General features: G+C 56.7%; 1 protein-coding gene across 15 annotated transcripts in view; it reads left to right on the plus strand.

Annotated features, from left to right (window-relative positions):
• Positions 1 to 13,700, plus strand: part of Bin1 (bridging integrator 1) — a 62,446-nt gene extending 48,746 nt beyond the window's left edge. For 5 of the 15 annotated variants that reach the window (XM_040758022.1, XM_040758023.1, XM_040758024.1 and 2 more), the window contains 9 exons: positions 2,007 to 2,154; positions 3,392 to 3,520; positions 6,550 to 6,657; positions 7,017 to 7,040; positions 8,493 to 8,600; positions 9,339 to 9,410; positions 9,681 to 9,791; positions 9,971 to 10,072; positions 13,090 to 13,700. In XM_040758022.1, the coding sequence (XP_040613956.1) occupies positions 2,007 to 2,154; positions 3,392 to 3,520; positions 6,550 to 6,657; positions 7,017 to 7,040; positions 8,493 to 8,600; positions 9,339 to 9,410; positions 9,681 to 9,791; positions 9,971 to 10,072; positions 13,090 to 13,197 (910 nt within the window). In that variant the 3' untranslated portion in view covers positions 13,198 to 13,700. The remainder of the gene's footprint in view (positions 1 to 2,006; positions 2,155 to 3,391; positions 3,521 to 6,549; positions 6,658 to 7,016; positions 7,041 to 8,492; positions 8,601 to 9,338; positions 9,411 to 9,680; positions 9,792 to 9,970; positions 10,073 to 13,089) is intronic. The other 10 variants (XM_040758028.1, XM_040758026.1, XM_040758029.1 and 7 more) reach the window with 4 other exon arrangements.
• Positions 13,701 to 15,413: the final 1,713 nt, after the last annotated feature.

Genomic DNA, 15,413 nt, shown 5'->3' on the forward strand with positions numbered 1-15,413 from the left:
CCCTGCCTCTGCACGCTCGGTAGCTGCAGTGCGCGCCCCTTCGTGTCCCCAGGTGGACCCTGCCGCTCTTTGCCCTCGCTCATCTGTGGCGGCTCTGCAGTGAAGCCAGCCTTGCCTGGGCACGTTCCTTCAGGGTCTGCACTCAGCTGAGGAACCATGGGAGGGAAGTGTAGAGGGAGTGAGGACTCCTGGGCTGTGGTCCAGTCTGTGCAGGTGGGGGGGGAGGCAGATGGGTGGGGGGAGGCAGGTTGGGAAGGTCGTGCCAAGGTTGGTGGAGCGGGTCAGGAGTAGGCTGCTGTCAGGGGTGGACAGGCTGCTGTCTGGTGAAAGAGACTCACTTTGCCTCTAGGATGTTTGGCTTGTTTGTGCTGTGGACTTTGGGCATTTAGGCACAGGTTGGGGAAGAGACCGGTTCTCACTGGTGCACCCCTGCTTTGAGGGCAAGCCCCCCTGTGAGCCATACATACAGGAGCATGCCCTGTTCCTTTCTCTTACAATCTGTACAAGCACACAGTTCCAGGGAGGGATTCACAGGACACAGATCAGCACAGTTTTTTTTTCACACATGGATCCAATGGGGCTCACACATGGACACACAGATTTACACACAGGACCATGGGGCTCACACACGGAGGCACAGATTTACACACAGGACCATGGTCTCACACACAGACGCACAGATTTACACACAGGACCATGGGGCTCACACACGGAGGCACAGATTTACACACAGGACCATGGGGCTCACACACAGACGCACAGATTTACACACAGGACCATGGGGCTCACACATGGACACACAGATTTACACACAGGACCATGGGGCTCACACACAGACGCACAGATTTACACACAGGACCATGGTCTCACACACAGACGCACAGATTTACACACAGGACCATGGGGCTCACACATGTATGCACAGATTTACACACAGGACCATGGGGCTCACACACGGAGGCACAGATTTACACACAGGACCATGGGGCTCACACACGGATGCACAGATTTACACACAGGACCATGGGGCTCACACACGGATGCACAGATTTACACACAGGACCATGGGGCTCACACATGTATGCACAGATTTACACACAGGACCATGGGGCTCACACACGGAGGCACAGATTTACACACAGGACCATGGGGCTCACACACGGATGCACAGATTTACACACAGGACCATGGGGCTCACACACGGATGCACAGATTTACACACAGGACCATGGGGCTCACACATGTATGCACAGATTTACACACAGGACAATGGGGTTCACACACGGATGCACAGATTTACACACAGGACCATGGGGCTCACACATGTATGCACAGATTTACACACAGGACAATGGGGTTCACACACGGATGCACAGATTTACACACAGGACCATGGGGCTCACACGTGTATGCACAGATTTACACATAGGACCATGGGGCTCACACACGGATGCACAGATTTACACAGGACCATGGGGCTCACACACGGATGCACAGATTTACACACAGGACCATGGGGCTCACACATGTATGCACAGATTTACACACAGGACAATGGGGCTCACACACGGATGCACAGATTTACACACAGGACCATGGGGTTCACACACAGATGCACAGATTTACACACAGGACCATGGGGCTCACACATGTATGCACAGATTTACACACAGGACCATGGGGCTCACACACGGATGCACAGATTTACACACAGGACCATGGGGCTCACACACGGATGCACAGATTTACACACAGGACCATGGGGCTCACACACGGATGCACAGATTTACACACAGGACCATGGGGGCTCACTCAAGCACACAGCTGCACACGTGGATCCTAGTGGCTCACATGTGTACAGCACACGGTTCAATGCGTGCATCTGAGGGTTTCATGTCTATGCACATGTGATTCCCCATGGGCGCCCGTGGAGTGCTCTCAGACTGCCCCTGCTGTCTAGTTCCGTGTCCTACCGGTGTTACTGTCTTTTTGTCCTTCTTCTACAGTGACAATGCGCCTGAAAAAGGGAACAAGAGCCCCTCACCGCCTCCAGATGGCTCCCCCGCTGCTACCCCTGAGATCAGAGTGAATCACGAGTCAGAGCCGGCCAGTGGGGCCTCACCTGGGGCCTCCATCCCCAAGTCCCCATCCCAGGTAGGTTGTCTTCATGACCTGCCTTTTTGTTTTTCCTTATCTTACTCTGCTTTTATCTCCTCCCCTTCCTCCATCATCCCCTGCCTGGGGCCTACCAGGTTTTGAACCTGAGGCTGTGCTCCACGGAGGAGGACTCAGTCTGCATGGGCTACACTGAACCTACACTTTCTAGGCGGCCCTGGTCTACTTGACGGTGGTATTTGCAAACATTCCCATGCATAGAAGCGAGCACTTTCCCCTTTCCCATCTCCCTGTTTCCTTGACTCCCCAGATAGTTGCTCTGGGTTTTCAGTCCCCGAGTATCCAGTCTCTCTTCGGACTCAGAGACTGAGAGAAGAACTCCATCAGATGGTCTCACAGGACCGTCAAAGGAACAGAGAGATAATGGGCTCAGTGAGGAAAGGCAGGGGGCCGGGGGACGGCAGAGGGGGCAGATTCATGACCTCAGTCACCTCCATCCTGTCTATCCTGTTTCATCAAGCCCTCCGAGTCCCTGCAGAAGTCCTGGGAGATAGCAGCTGGGTGGGATTGAATGACTGAGCCCTCGTGTTTCCGTTCATGGGAAATTAGGACCATGGTGCCAAGAGTGGCTGTAAGAGCTCATCACCTGACCGGTGTACTGCCGTTGGTGAGGCTGGGTCCCAGGCCAGCACTGGCCACACTCCTATTCCCTGGGTCTTTTTCATTCCCCTGGGCAAGTGGGTAGAGGCCAGGATCCGAGCAATCCTTTACCAGGTCTACACACATGTGTGTGGTCCTTGTGGGAACCTAGTTCAGGCTGGCTTCCCGTAGGGATAGCCTGAGCCTCTTGGGCAGTCCCAGCCTAGGGAAGTGGAGGTAAGGTCTGTGGGAGGGCAGCAGCAGGCAGGGGAGGTGGCCTTTAACTCCAAGCTCCCTCCTAGGTTGGTAGGTAGGACAGACCCAGTGTGCCATGGGGACAAGTCAGGGGTTGAGACCGGATGGGCCACTTGCTTTGCCTCTGTTTACCCCCCTTCGCTTCTGTCTCCTCCTCCCTCCCTCTCCTTCCTTTCCGCACGGTGGGTTTGGGACCTTCATTCTCGGCTTCTTCTCTTGGGATAGCCTGTGACCTTGGTGTCTGTTTGGGGAGCAGTGACTCGTCTGTCCCCCTCCTCAGCAGCCTGCGAGCGACTGACTAACGTAACCGTGGCTTTGTCTCTGTCTTCTTGGGCCGCGCTCTGCCATGCCCTCCCGCGCCTCCCCGCTTGCTGGCCCACAGCTCCGGAAAGGCCCACCTGTCCCTCCGCCTCCCAAACACACCCCGTCCAAGGAGATGAAGCAGGAGCAGATTCTCAGCCTCTTTGATGACGCGTTTGTCCCTGAGATCAGCGTGACCACCCCCTCCCAGGTCAGCCGTGTCCACCGCGGCCCAGTCTTCTCCCCTTGACCCTCTCCCTCTCTCTCTCTTCTCTCTCTAGCGTGCATGGCCTTCCATTCTCCACCCTGAACGCTCAGCTTCTCTCAAGAGCTGGAGAGATGAGCTGGGGGCCTCCATCTTTGGTCCATCCATCCCCCCCCCATCATTCTTCCGTCATCGTCCATCCTGCCATTCCCAGCATGCACCGTTACTAGAAAAGGGACGGGATAGTGACGCGTCTCCCCTGTCTCTCATGGTGGTGGCCAGCTTGGCAGTCACCTCATAGTGACCCACGCTACCATGGGGGCGTGGAGTGGTTGGGCAGCCGTGGGACCTTCCCTGGTGCAGACGGCGTTTGCCTGGGAAGGATTCACAGACGTTGCTTTAGAGATACCAGAGCCAGGTCAGAAGGGACAAGAGACTCACTAAGTGGAGCAGGTGGCTGGCGCAGGTGGGAACCGGGCAGAGCCCTCTCGGATACTGTAGTGACCACGGGGCAGAGACTTATCTGCGAGGGCTGCTGTTTGTGTCATGAAATGCCCGCCCTCAGATGGAGACAAAAGAGAGAGGTGCCTCGTGCGGCGGGAAAGTCATCTTGTTAGGACTGGAGCGGCTGACACACAGTCACACCAGCCTGGAGTGATCAGCTCGTTGCTTCAAGCTGGCCTCACGCCTCCTAGCCTCCCACCCCAGGCAGGGCTGGTCTAGACCCTGGGGAACCTGGCCAGAGCCCTTCCCAGGTGTCTCTAGGCAATACCTTCCCCAGGTATCTGGAGAAGGGGCACAGGGTCTGAGGGCGTGAACTTGGAATGGAGAGCAGTGGCCGCCGCAATAGGAACCTAGAGAATGCGGGCCTGCAGCTCCCATGCAAGGACTGCCGGGTGGAACCAAAGCCCCTTTATGCCAGCAGAGGCAGGCGGGAGTAGGCTGTGTGGGAATGGGCTGGAAGTTTCCAGGCTAGCTTGTTGTAGGCCCTTCCCTTCCCGAGCACGCCTGTGTCTTCAGGGCACCTGGGCAGGTGACTGGCGAGTGTTTAAGATGCGAGCGTGCGACATCAGGAGGGCTAGCAGATGCTGAGCGGAGATGGCGTGGATGCTTACTCGTATTGCCTTATTTGGTTTTCAAACGCCCCGTGCGAGGGGACATACCCCATTTGCCTGCCGAGGGACCCGATGTACAACTCATCCTGTGGCCATGTGTCAGAGGGAGCCAGAGAACGGCCCGCGGGCTCCACGTGTGCCTGCCCCCCCCCCATGTCATCGCATGACTTGCTTGTTGCTGCTTCTTATGTCCTTCTGTCTGCGGGGACCATCCGTCTGTCACGGGGTGGAAGAGCCCTCTGGGTGGTGTCGCATGCCTGGGGGTGGGCTCACGCTGTCCGCAGTGCCGGTGTCCCCCGGCTGCTTGGTGTGACGTGGGAAGCAGCCTGCGTCCGTTCAGGGTCTTGGTCTTGTGTGGGGAAGAGCCATTTGCCACACAGGCAGGGCTGAGAGAAGACGGGAAACACTCTGACTGAGGCCTCCCCCGAGAGCGCTCCGGGGGAGCTGTCTGGGCTGGGGTGGCTTCTAAGAGAACTGTGGGAGAGCTGAGGTTGGTGGCCGTGTGACAGAGGTGCCTGTGTCATGTCAGGTGGGAGGCGTCTCAAAGTCCCGAGGCCACGGAGCCTGTAGCCCGGCTTTCAGGCAAGGCCGGGCTAGTAGGCTGAGGGTCAACCGGAAGCTACTCGTTCTGGGAAGTGGGGTCCACTTGGCCTGGTCCAACTGAAAGGGACCCCAGATTCCCGTGCTGCATGGGCTCGTAGTGTCCTCTGAAGAGCTGCGGGCCACACCACAGAGTTGGCTGGGATGGGCAGGGGTCTGGGGCACTCTCTGTGTGAGTTGGGCTCCCGTGGGCAGCACGGGGGGTTTAAGAAGTGACTGACCCTGACCTCGCAGGGTTATAGCCCCTCTGCCGTCTCCCAAGCGCTGGGGAGCGAGCGGGCTGAGCTGTTTCTGCGTGGGCCTGGGGCGGAGTCTGCCACAGCCCTGAGGAGGAAGCCTACGGGCTAAACAGGATGGCAGCTTCTTCAAGGCAGCCATGTCAGCCCCTCCCCAGGGAGCTGGTGTTGCTCAGCGCCTGCCCGGCCTGGGAAGCCTGTCCTGGCCAGCTACGGCCCACTCGTTCGAGGGTCTCTCCCTCATGGGGCTGGAGAGAGATACCTCCCGTGATGTGCTAGTCTGGGGTACATCGTTGGGGAAGTACTATCTCCATGTATGCCTCTGGGCCGCAGCCAGGTTCCCCAAAAGGGGCTCTGGAGGTGTCTGTGGGTGTCGTCTACAGCTGTAATGCGGGGACCCCAAGCTCCCTGACACTGGGACCCCACGCTGAAGACACTGTTGGGGCGGGTATTGCTGCTGCTAAGTCTTTCCCCTAGAGCTGGGTGGCAGGTTGCGGTGTCCCAGTAGGTGGCATGGCGGGGTGACAGTGTGTGTTAGGTGTTCAGGCATCTGCACTGGCCTATCCATGGGGTTCTGACAGGGTTTCTCAGTAGCTTTGGAGGCTGTCTTGGAACTCCTTCACTACACCAGGCTGGCCTGAACTCAGAGATACACTTGCAGTACAGACACCTGAATAGTGATAGTGTGAGGCCTCTGACGGGGGGGGGGGGCTCTTGGTGGGTGAGCCCAGCTCAGGGTCTTGTGATGCTCTTGACGCTCAGGGGCAAAGCCAGGTGAGTTTGTGGGGACAAAGGGCAGAGAAGGAGTGGAGTGGTCTGATTGTGGCGAACGGAAAAAAACTGGCCAGTTGTTGGATGTCCTAGTCGGGATCGGGTGTCTTCACGTAGGTCAGAGCCTGTACTAGTTTGGGTAGCTGTGGACAGCACTTTTACGTGTGCGTGCGTGCGTGTGTGTGTGTGTGTGTGTGTGTGTGTGTGTGTGTGTGTGTGTGTGTGTGTGTGAACCTGCTTTCCTCTGTGTGCAACAAGGCCTGGGCTCAGTCCGTCACTAACTGCTTTCTCCTCTGCCGCTGCTGTCACCAAGTTTGAGGCCCCCGGGCCTTTCTCAGAGCAGGCCAGTCTGCTGGACCTGGACTTCGACCCGCTGCCGCCAGTGGCAAGCCCTGTGAAGGCACCCACACCCTCTGGTCAGGTTGGTTGTGTCCGCCAGTGCCCACGGCCCGTCAGCCTCAGGGCCAGGCCTTGTGCTTGTGTGGGAGCCGCATAGACTCAGGGCTCCGAGGGTGCGGGGACGGCGTCCTAGCCCTTATCCCTCTTACTTCCTTTGGATGTGGGCCAGCTGCGTCCCTTTCGCTCAGGACTGTCCCCCACGCCTCCGGTCACTCCAGCATCCTGCCCCTCTGTTAGCCACGCTGCGGGCCTCCCTGAAGCCCCCGGTGCCCAACTTGGCGCCTGCTGGGTTGGGGCGTGGATGGGGTCCCCGGCTGTGCTTGCTACCCTGTCTCTAACCACTGTACTAACTGTCCTTTTCCCCATTGCTGCCGCACTCAGCCAATCCCGTGGGATCTCTGGGAGGTAAGCCACACCCCTGGGGACTGCTTCTCTGTGTAAAGACCCACGCACCCCTCGCGGTCTGCATATGACACACTTGCTTTCCCATGCCCCTATGCACGGGGGCCACCGACCATACGCCCCTTTACTCCAGTCACAGGAATGGGCTCCTGGGCGGTTCAAGAGACCGGGTGCTACGTTGGCTTTGGTTAGATTTCAGGTCTGGTGTTTACCTTGACACATGCTTGCCAGCAGGTCATCTAGAAGAGTCAAGGAGTCATGATTACAAGGCCGTGGTAGAAAGCTGTTTGTTTTTCTGGGGACCCACCCCCGGGAGCCCTGGGCATGGGGATGCAGAGACTCGGAGAGACTCACGCTTGGAATTGATCATAATAAAAGCTGGGTTCCAGACACGATCTGGCAAAGGCCAGTCAGTGTGGCAGGTACTGTTGGGTCACACAGCAGGCAGGACTCCCGGGGCCCAAAAGTTTCCGTAAAAGCGTCATGCTGTAAAGTGCTAGCCCAGTTTGACTGTCTGGAGAGATGGCTCAGTGGTTAAGAGCGCTCGCTGCTCTTGCTGGGCTCTGGTCCCGGTACCCACACTGTCAATAATTTCAGTCCCGGGGATCTGATGCCTCCTAGGCTCTGCAGGCCTTTGCACACATGCGGTACATACACACCTCTGTGGGCACACACGGACATGTAGGTAAAAACAATGAATAAATCTTTTAAAGAGATGCCAGGGGCTGGAGAGATACCAGAGGTTATCTGACTGCTCTTCCAGAGGACCTGAGTTCAATTCCCAGCAACCATCCGTAATGAGATCTGGCGCCGTCTTCTGGCGTGCAGGCACATAGGTAGACAGAACACTGTATATGTAATAAAAATAAGTAAATAAACTAAAAATATAAAAAGATACCAGGTGTGGTCGATCAAGCTTGTGACCCCAGCACTGGGAGGCAGAAATCCGGGCATCACTGGATATGGCTGGCCAGCCAGCCTAGCTGAAATAGACGGTGAGCTCAAGCTTTAGTGAGAGACCCTGTCTCAAAAACAAAATCAAAAACAAGTATATAGTGACCGGAGAGGTGTAAGAGCTGGACCTCTGGCCTCCACACATAAGATCATGTATGTCACATATGTGCACACACACACACACACACACACACACACACACGCGCGCGCGCGCGCCTTTCTGTAAAAAGGCTGGCGTGGGCTGGCAGGGCTGTTTTGGCCGTTTTGGCAGCTGCTATGCCGTGTGGTAGCATTGCACGTGCACCACGCTTTCATCGAGGCTGGGCCAGAGCCGAGGGAGGCCGTTGACCCCACGGAACCGACCAGGCTGCTACCCCAGACCACATCCCTTGTTAATGCTGGCCACTCAAGATCGCCCTCTCTTGTCTCCTGCCCTTGTCCGGTATGCCTCCCCCCCCTCCCGCCTTCTCGCTCTTCCCCATCCTGGCCGCTTGGCACTAGTCCACAGAGAGTCAAGCTGGCATCCTGCCTTCCGGGGAGCCCAGTTCTGCTGAGGGCGCCTTTGCTGTGGCCTGGCCCAGCCAGACGGCCGAGCCAGGGCCTGCCCAAGTAAGTGTCCCCTTGTTCCCCTCTCTGGGGTGTAGTGTAGACCAGGAACCAGAGGAAACACACAGTGTGGACCCTCTCCTACTCTCTTACCTCAGAGCAACCCTTCAGAGTGGGAAGAGAGGGGCGTTTCAGAGGACGTAATGTTCTATGTAGGCATTTCCCAGAGCTTTTTTTCTGGCCTGACTTTGTCGTAACCTTCTGCGCTGCATTTGAGGAGGTGGCCGGCAGACAGGTTGCATCACTGGGTTCCCGTGCTCAGAAGTGACCGAGTCTGAGTGTTGGTGGAGGTTAGCCCATGGTGGAGCCTTCGTCGTGGTCTACCGTAGTGCCCAGGCTCTGATGCTGTGCCTTAGAGATGGACTGGAAAAGACCGCCTGTTTCCTAAGCGCCTTGCTGGGTCCAGGCCATCCAGCCGGCTTTGGCTAACCCGTGAGGGGCCGCGTGGCTGGCGGAGTGGGCAGGGAGAAGCTGGGGTTTTAGAGGCAGAGGTGGGGGCAGCGTTCGCGGTGGTAATGCCACTCACACACTTGTCACCCTGTGTCAGCCAGCGTTTTCCCTCCGGTGCCTCCTGTCCAGGGGTCAGCCTGCCCTGCAGGATGCTCCGAGATTGTGTGAGACACAGTTCTAGGTCATCCGGGCCAGCACCTGTGGCTCGCTCGCACGCTGCCCTCCTGTGGCGCGCCATGGGCGTGGCACCCTGCTCCTTGTCTGATCCCTTGCTGGCGTTTTATGTTGCAGCCGGCAGAGGCCTCCGAGGTGGTGGGTGGAGCCCAGGAGCCCGGGGAGACAGCGGCCAGTGAAGCAGCCTCCGTAAGATGGCAGGGACCATGCCCTGTTTTTTTTTTTCCTCCCCCATTGTCTGTCTGTCCGGTGCTGTCTGTCTTCTGCCTGTCCACAGCTTCCCCGTCTTCCCCGTACCCCGTCACCCATGCTGGTGCGGGCCACAGTTCCCCGGAGGAGCGCAGGGCAGGGTAGTTTGGTACCGGACGTGAACTCTCCCCTTCCCTCCTTGTGGCCCCGGCTCCCCCCCCCCCCCGGCCCCCGCCGTGGGTGTGTGACCGACTTGCCTCCTGTCCCCAGAGCTCTCTGCCGGCCGTGGTGGTGGAGACCTTCTCAGCAACCGTGAACGGTGCCGTGGAGGGCAGCGGTGGGACTGGGCGCTTGGACATGCCCCCGGGCTTCATGTTCAAGGTGAGCTCAAGCCAGCTAACCCTGGTGCCTTTGTCCCGGGTGCCGCAGGAGCCGGGGTTGCCCTTGCTTACACGCTCGCTCTTAAGGCTGCTGCGCAGAGGGGCGTAAGGGAAGGCCTCCGTCTTTTCTGGGCTGGAATCGGGGTGTCCCCCTGACACGCTCTCCCCTAACTTCTGCAGGTGCAAGCCCAGCACGATTATACGGCCACTGACACGGACGAGCTTCAGCTCAAGGCTGGCGATGTGGTGCTGGTGATCCCCTTCCAGAACCCAGAGGAGCAGGTGAGCCTAGTGGTGGTCTGTGGGGGGGCGGGGGGGGGGGAGTTCCAGGGCTGCTGCCGCTGCTGCAATGGTGCGTATGGACAGTAGGGGGCAGCAGAGGCCCCCTAAGCAGGGCAAGGCTAGGTTGCGATTATCCACGCCTGCCTTTGCTTTCACCGTGTTTATTTATTATATACTTCTCCCTGCCCCCCCCCCCGTCTTTCCCTCCCATTGGCCCCCTCCGTCCGTCTGCGCCTCTCTTTTTATGTCCTGTTGTATTGCACTTCCTTTCTGCCAGCTGCCCCGCAAACTTTCTACATCTGAGTTCCTTCCTTGTCTTTGCGGTGCTCCCGGTCCCAAGGCTCCTACAGGGTTCCTGCCGCTCCTGGTCCTGGGGCTCCTATGGGGTTCCTGCCTGCAGTGAGGGAGCGCCAGGCCCTCATCAGTCTTCTGGGCTGTGCTCTTAGCTATTCCCTCTAGACATCTCTTACTGCCGCGGCCTCCTTACGCTACTTAACTTCGGGAGGCAGCCCCTAATGAACCTGGGCTACGCCTGTGTCCCTCCTAGCTTGTGGCTGACTCCTCTGCCTCACGGCTGGTGTAATTTGCCTCCGTGGGGTGCTGGTGGCACCCATGCAGACGCCGAACACCTTGGCTGGCTCTTGGCCTAAGTTAGGTGTGGGCTGAGCCGCAGGGAGTAGTACCCAGGCTTGAATCTACTGCAGCCGCAGCTGTGCGTGTGTGTGCGTGCACGTGTGCATGTGCGTGTGTGCGTGTGCACGAGCTCACAGGCCAGAAGAGAACCTGCTTGTCCCCCAGGAGCCGTCTACCTTGTGTCTTTGAGATAGGACCAGCCCGTCTCTCCTTCAGAGCTGGGATTTCAATACATTCCCCCTGCTTCTGTCTTTTCCCCTTGGTTATGGGGTTTGAACTCAGATCCTTATGTTCTAACTGAGCCATTTCTCTAGCCCCATCTGCTGCTGCTTCTGAAGTCCTAGGTCTCTGTCTCTGTCTCTCTCTATGTCTGTCTGTCTGTGGGCCACTTCCATGGATCTTTCCTGGCCGAGTGGGATATTTAAACCCTGGCCTCCAGCCAGCAGGGGGCAGTGTGTGGGTACTAGAGGTGTTGACAAAGGTTGTATATGGAGTCAGTAAAATGTGGAGATCCATAACAACGCGGACAATGATAGAACAAAATTGTAAAGACCTAGGGAGTTGCCAGGCATGACTCAGTTTTGGGACAGTCACTGTAACTTCGGCAGGAAGGTCTTACAGAGAAAACCCCCGTTCTGGTTAGTGTTGAAAGAAAAAGCAAGTTGGACTTGAATGGCTTAATTGAATGGGTCTGGGGCCGCGAGCAGGCGTGTTGGACCTGTAGCCTGTGGACCACACGTGTCCTGGGATAGCTGTGAATGCAACCCGACCTAAAACAGACAAACCTGTTTAAAACATTTTGTTTCGTTCTGAGACAAGGTCTCACGTGTCTGGGGCTGGCCCGGAACTTGCCACGAAGCTGAGAATGCTCTTAAGGTTGGGATCTTCCTGCCTCCAGAGACCTGGGAGTGCTGACGTGCAGCACCGTGCCTGGTGTGTGGGGTCAGGGATGGGCCTGGTGCACGCCAGGCAGGCACGCCACCGACTCACCACATCCCGATCCCCGACAGTACGGGGATTTTTGTTCCTTTATGCTTTCAACTCCAGCATGAACTTTGCGACAGTAGCTGTCACAGTCTCTAAAAGTTGTACATGTCTGCCAGAGACTTTACATTTTTATTACATTATTTATTTGTAGGTGTGTGTGTGTCTGTGTGTGAGTGTGTGTGAGTGTGTGTGTGAGTGTGTGTGTCTGTGTGTGAGTGTGTATCTGTGTGTGAGTGTATGTGTGTCTGTATGTGTGTGAGTGTATGTCTGTGTGTGAGTGTGTATGTGTCTGTGTTCGTCTGTGTGAGTCTGTGTCTGTGTGTGTGTGTGTGTGAGTGTGTGTGTGTGTGTGTGTGTGTGTGTGTGTGTGTGTGATATGATCCATGAGTGGAGGTCAGAGAACAATTTACAGGAGTCTTTCTTCTCTCCTTCCACCAGGTAGGGTTTGGGGATTGAACTCAGGTTGTTAGGCTTGGCAGCAAGCACCTTTACCCGTGGAGCCCTCTCACTCCCCTCCTGTGTTTCTTTTTCAGTGCCGGGGGGTCACATTGCATCAAGGGCCACGTATGCGCCCTGCCCCGCGCTACTCCCCAGCCCACTTTTTAAATTTGGGCCAGGAGCTCACTAAATTGTTCCAAGATGACCTTGAATTCACTCTGTAGTCCAGCTGACCTTGAACTTGCAATCTTCCTTTTTCAGCCCCCGGATCTGACTAGAAGCTTTTAACTGCTAGTACTTCCAGAACTTTCTGGCTGTTTATAGACATCTGGGGACTTGGGAGGACAGTTGGGGTTTTCTTGGAAGTTGTTTGAGTTTGGGAAAGCCTGTTGCAGAGAGACACACAGGAGTTGACAGAGCCATGGGTTCTGAAGGGAGTTTCAGTGGGGGGGGGGGGAGGGGGAAGGGAAGGGAGGAGGAGAGGAGAGAGGAGAGGATCTAACGATCGCAACTAGACTGTGAGATACTATGTCAGCTTGTGTTTCTGGCTGAGGCGGTGTTACCTGTCCCAAGGCCTGGGTAAGGACTGTCTGGAAGAACAGTGGTGTAGTTAGCGTGTGACGGCTATCATTTGTCGTGGCCTGTGGCCCTTCTTCATTTAGGATCCCTCCCCAGAGCAGGTGAGCGGCCTGGCTGGAGTACTAGCTATGCGAGGAGACAGGTGCCTGCCTGGCCCTCTGCATTCGAAGGGTCTGGATTCTAGGAGGGTGCGTCTGCACCTAGCACACGGTTACGGGTTGGTACTGAGGACATAGCTGGGGCTTAGACCAGTGCAGAGTCCAGGCACAGAGGAATCAGATAGCGGGCAGGCAGGCTGGCCCCTCCCCGGTCTGCTTGGGTCTCTGTCCTGGCGGGTGTTGTGATGTGCGCCCTCGTTACCCATGCTCTCTCGGCCGCAGGATGAAGGCTGGCTCATGGGAGTGAAGGAGAGTGACTGGAACCAGCACAAAGAACTGGAGAAATGCCGGGGCGTCTTCCCGGAGAATTTCACGGAGCGGGTGCAGTGACGGACGGACGGACAGATGGCCGAGCCCCCGCAGCCTTCCGGTGTGTGAAGAACACCTTTCCCCAAAAGATGTGTGCTTTTCCTTTTCTTTGTTTTTCTTCCTCTTTTCTGTTTTTGTTTTGAAACTCTTGAAAAGTGTCGGGGAGTCGGGGAGTGGAGAACTAAGCCAAGAGTCTTTCCCCAGAGATGAGGTGGGTTTCCAAAGAGCCGTCCGGCCCAGTTCAGTGGACTCCTCCAGTGTTCCCGAAGCTGCCGTGTCCCTCTAGTTGAGTTCCTGGTGCCCGCATGTTCAGGGCGGGCCTGGGGCGCAGAGCCACCGCCGCGCTTGCCTGATGCTTGGCCGTGCCACCCGGCAGGGCTTGGGTCCTCTTCTGGCAGCTGCCGTGGGTGGGGCCTGCGCACTGGCCCAGCCTGGTCCCGCTCTGCAGACCACCTGTGTGCTGTTTGAAAATAAGCCCTAGTGTTCAAAATGCAGCGAAACAACAGAAACCTGACAAAAAACCACCAGGAACGGTGCACGCGTCTTTCTTCATCTCTGTTGTGTGAGTGGGACCCGGGCCAACTGAGGCCTTTGTATTGGTGGTGTCCCTGAGGTGGGAGACTCTGCACGGATGCCACCTCCCCTGGACTCAGGGCACACTGGGGTTTCCACTGGTGGTGTGTTAGAGGCCAAGTGATGGAATCCCCTGGAAACTGCCCTGTGTGGCCCTATTTAATGCACTTTGTCATTTAGGGGGTGGGCAGATGGGTACCCCTGGAAACTGCCCTGGGTGGCCCTATTTAATGCACTTTGTCATTTAGGGGGTGGGCAGATGGGTACCCCTGGAAACTGCCCTGGGTGGCCCTATTTAATGCACTTTGTCATTTAGGGGGTGGGCAGATGGGTACCAGGACAGCGCACAGTGATGACAGTGCTGAGGCCCACAGAGAGGGTGGCCCCTGTAACGGGACCTCAGACCCCGTGAGAGCCTGAGTTCAGCCGGGGAAGGGCCAGGGTAGAGGGTGAACCAGCTGTGTAGTTGCTCCTCTCTGCCCTCTCCCCATGGCCCCTCTGGAGACAGCGTTGACGTTTGCCTCACAAACAGCTGGAGAAGTACAGTATCCAGGACTATAGAAACAGCCTGGCCTTCAGAGAAGGCCAACTAGGGTTGAGAATGAAGTCCCTGCGCCTTGCTATAGGTCACAGGGCTGCCTTGCCCTGGGCCCCAACTTGCGTCTTCTTTAGGTAGGCAGTGGTGCCAGCCGTAGCCTGTGGACTAACACCCCAGGATGGCTGTGAGGGTGGCCTGATAGAAAACTATAAACTTATTTAAAATTATAAGATTTATTTTTGGGGGGGGTTTAACTTTTTGGTAATTCGATTCATGGCTTTTGGGTGAGAACTTCATAGAAGACATCTTTCTTGTCCCGGTGTCAGAAGGTTGGACACACCTGTAGAACACATTCATTTCTAGTCACCTGCCTAGGAAGCTATAGCTTTCCCGTCGTTCCTTTCCATGATGTCCTTTCCCTTGGGGGGTTTGGGTTTGGAGCATAGACCCGAGCCTAGGATACAAGTGCCTTCCGCTGTTATGGGGGTACACAGCCAGGGTCTTCAGTGTGGAAGATTTTAAGACATTTCCACTAGAAACATATCAGCTATAACGTATTTGTATGAGGCTTTACTATTTTGAGATTCAGAGATATGTCATGAGGGCTTCTTGTCCATGCCCCCCCCAACACCCTCTAATCCCACCGTCCTTCTGGGGGACGACGACAAGATCTATTTTATAGCCCAGGCTGGTTATGATTCTCCTGCCGCAGCCTTCTGGTCCTGGAACTACAGGCCTGTCCCACTCTACCTGGTGGTGGCCGTGTACCTAGGAGCTGGGTGTCATTAGCTCCTGGCTGGGGAAGCCAGAGCCAGGCAGCCTGTATTGGTGACTTGTCTCGTTTCTGCAACTAAACACTCGATAAAAATAAGGTCAGGAGGAAGGTTGTACTCCAGCTTACAGCTCCAGGGGCTGCAGTCTGTCGTGGCAGCATAGTGGCAAGAGCAGGAAGTGTCTGGTCACATGATGTCCCCCGTCAGGGCGCTGAGCAAGGTGGACGCTGTGCTCAGCTCGCCTTCTCTTTATTCACCCCGGGGGCCTCAGCCCGTGGAAGGGTGGCGCCACCCAGACGTGAGTCTTCACACCCAGTTAACCTGGGCTACAAGAATGGGCCGAAGACTCAACT

Source organism: Mesocricetus auratus, unplaced genomic scaffold, assembly GCF_017639785.1.
Source record: "Mesocricetus auratus isolate SY011 unplaced genomic scaffold, BCM_Maur_2.0 Super-Scaffold_100015, whole genome shotgun sequence".
Classification (NCBI taxonomy): Eukaryota; Metazoa; Chordata; class Mammalia; order Rodentia; family Cricetidae; genus Mesocricetus; species Mesocricetus auratus.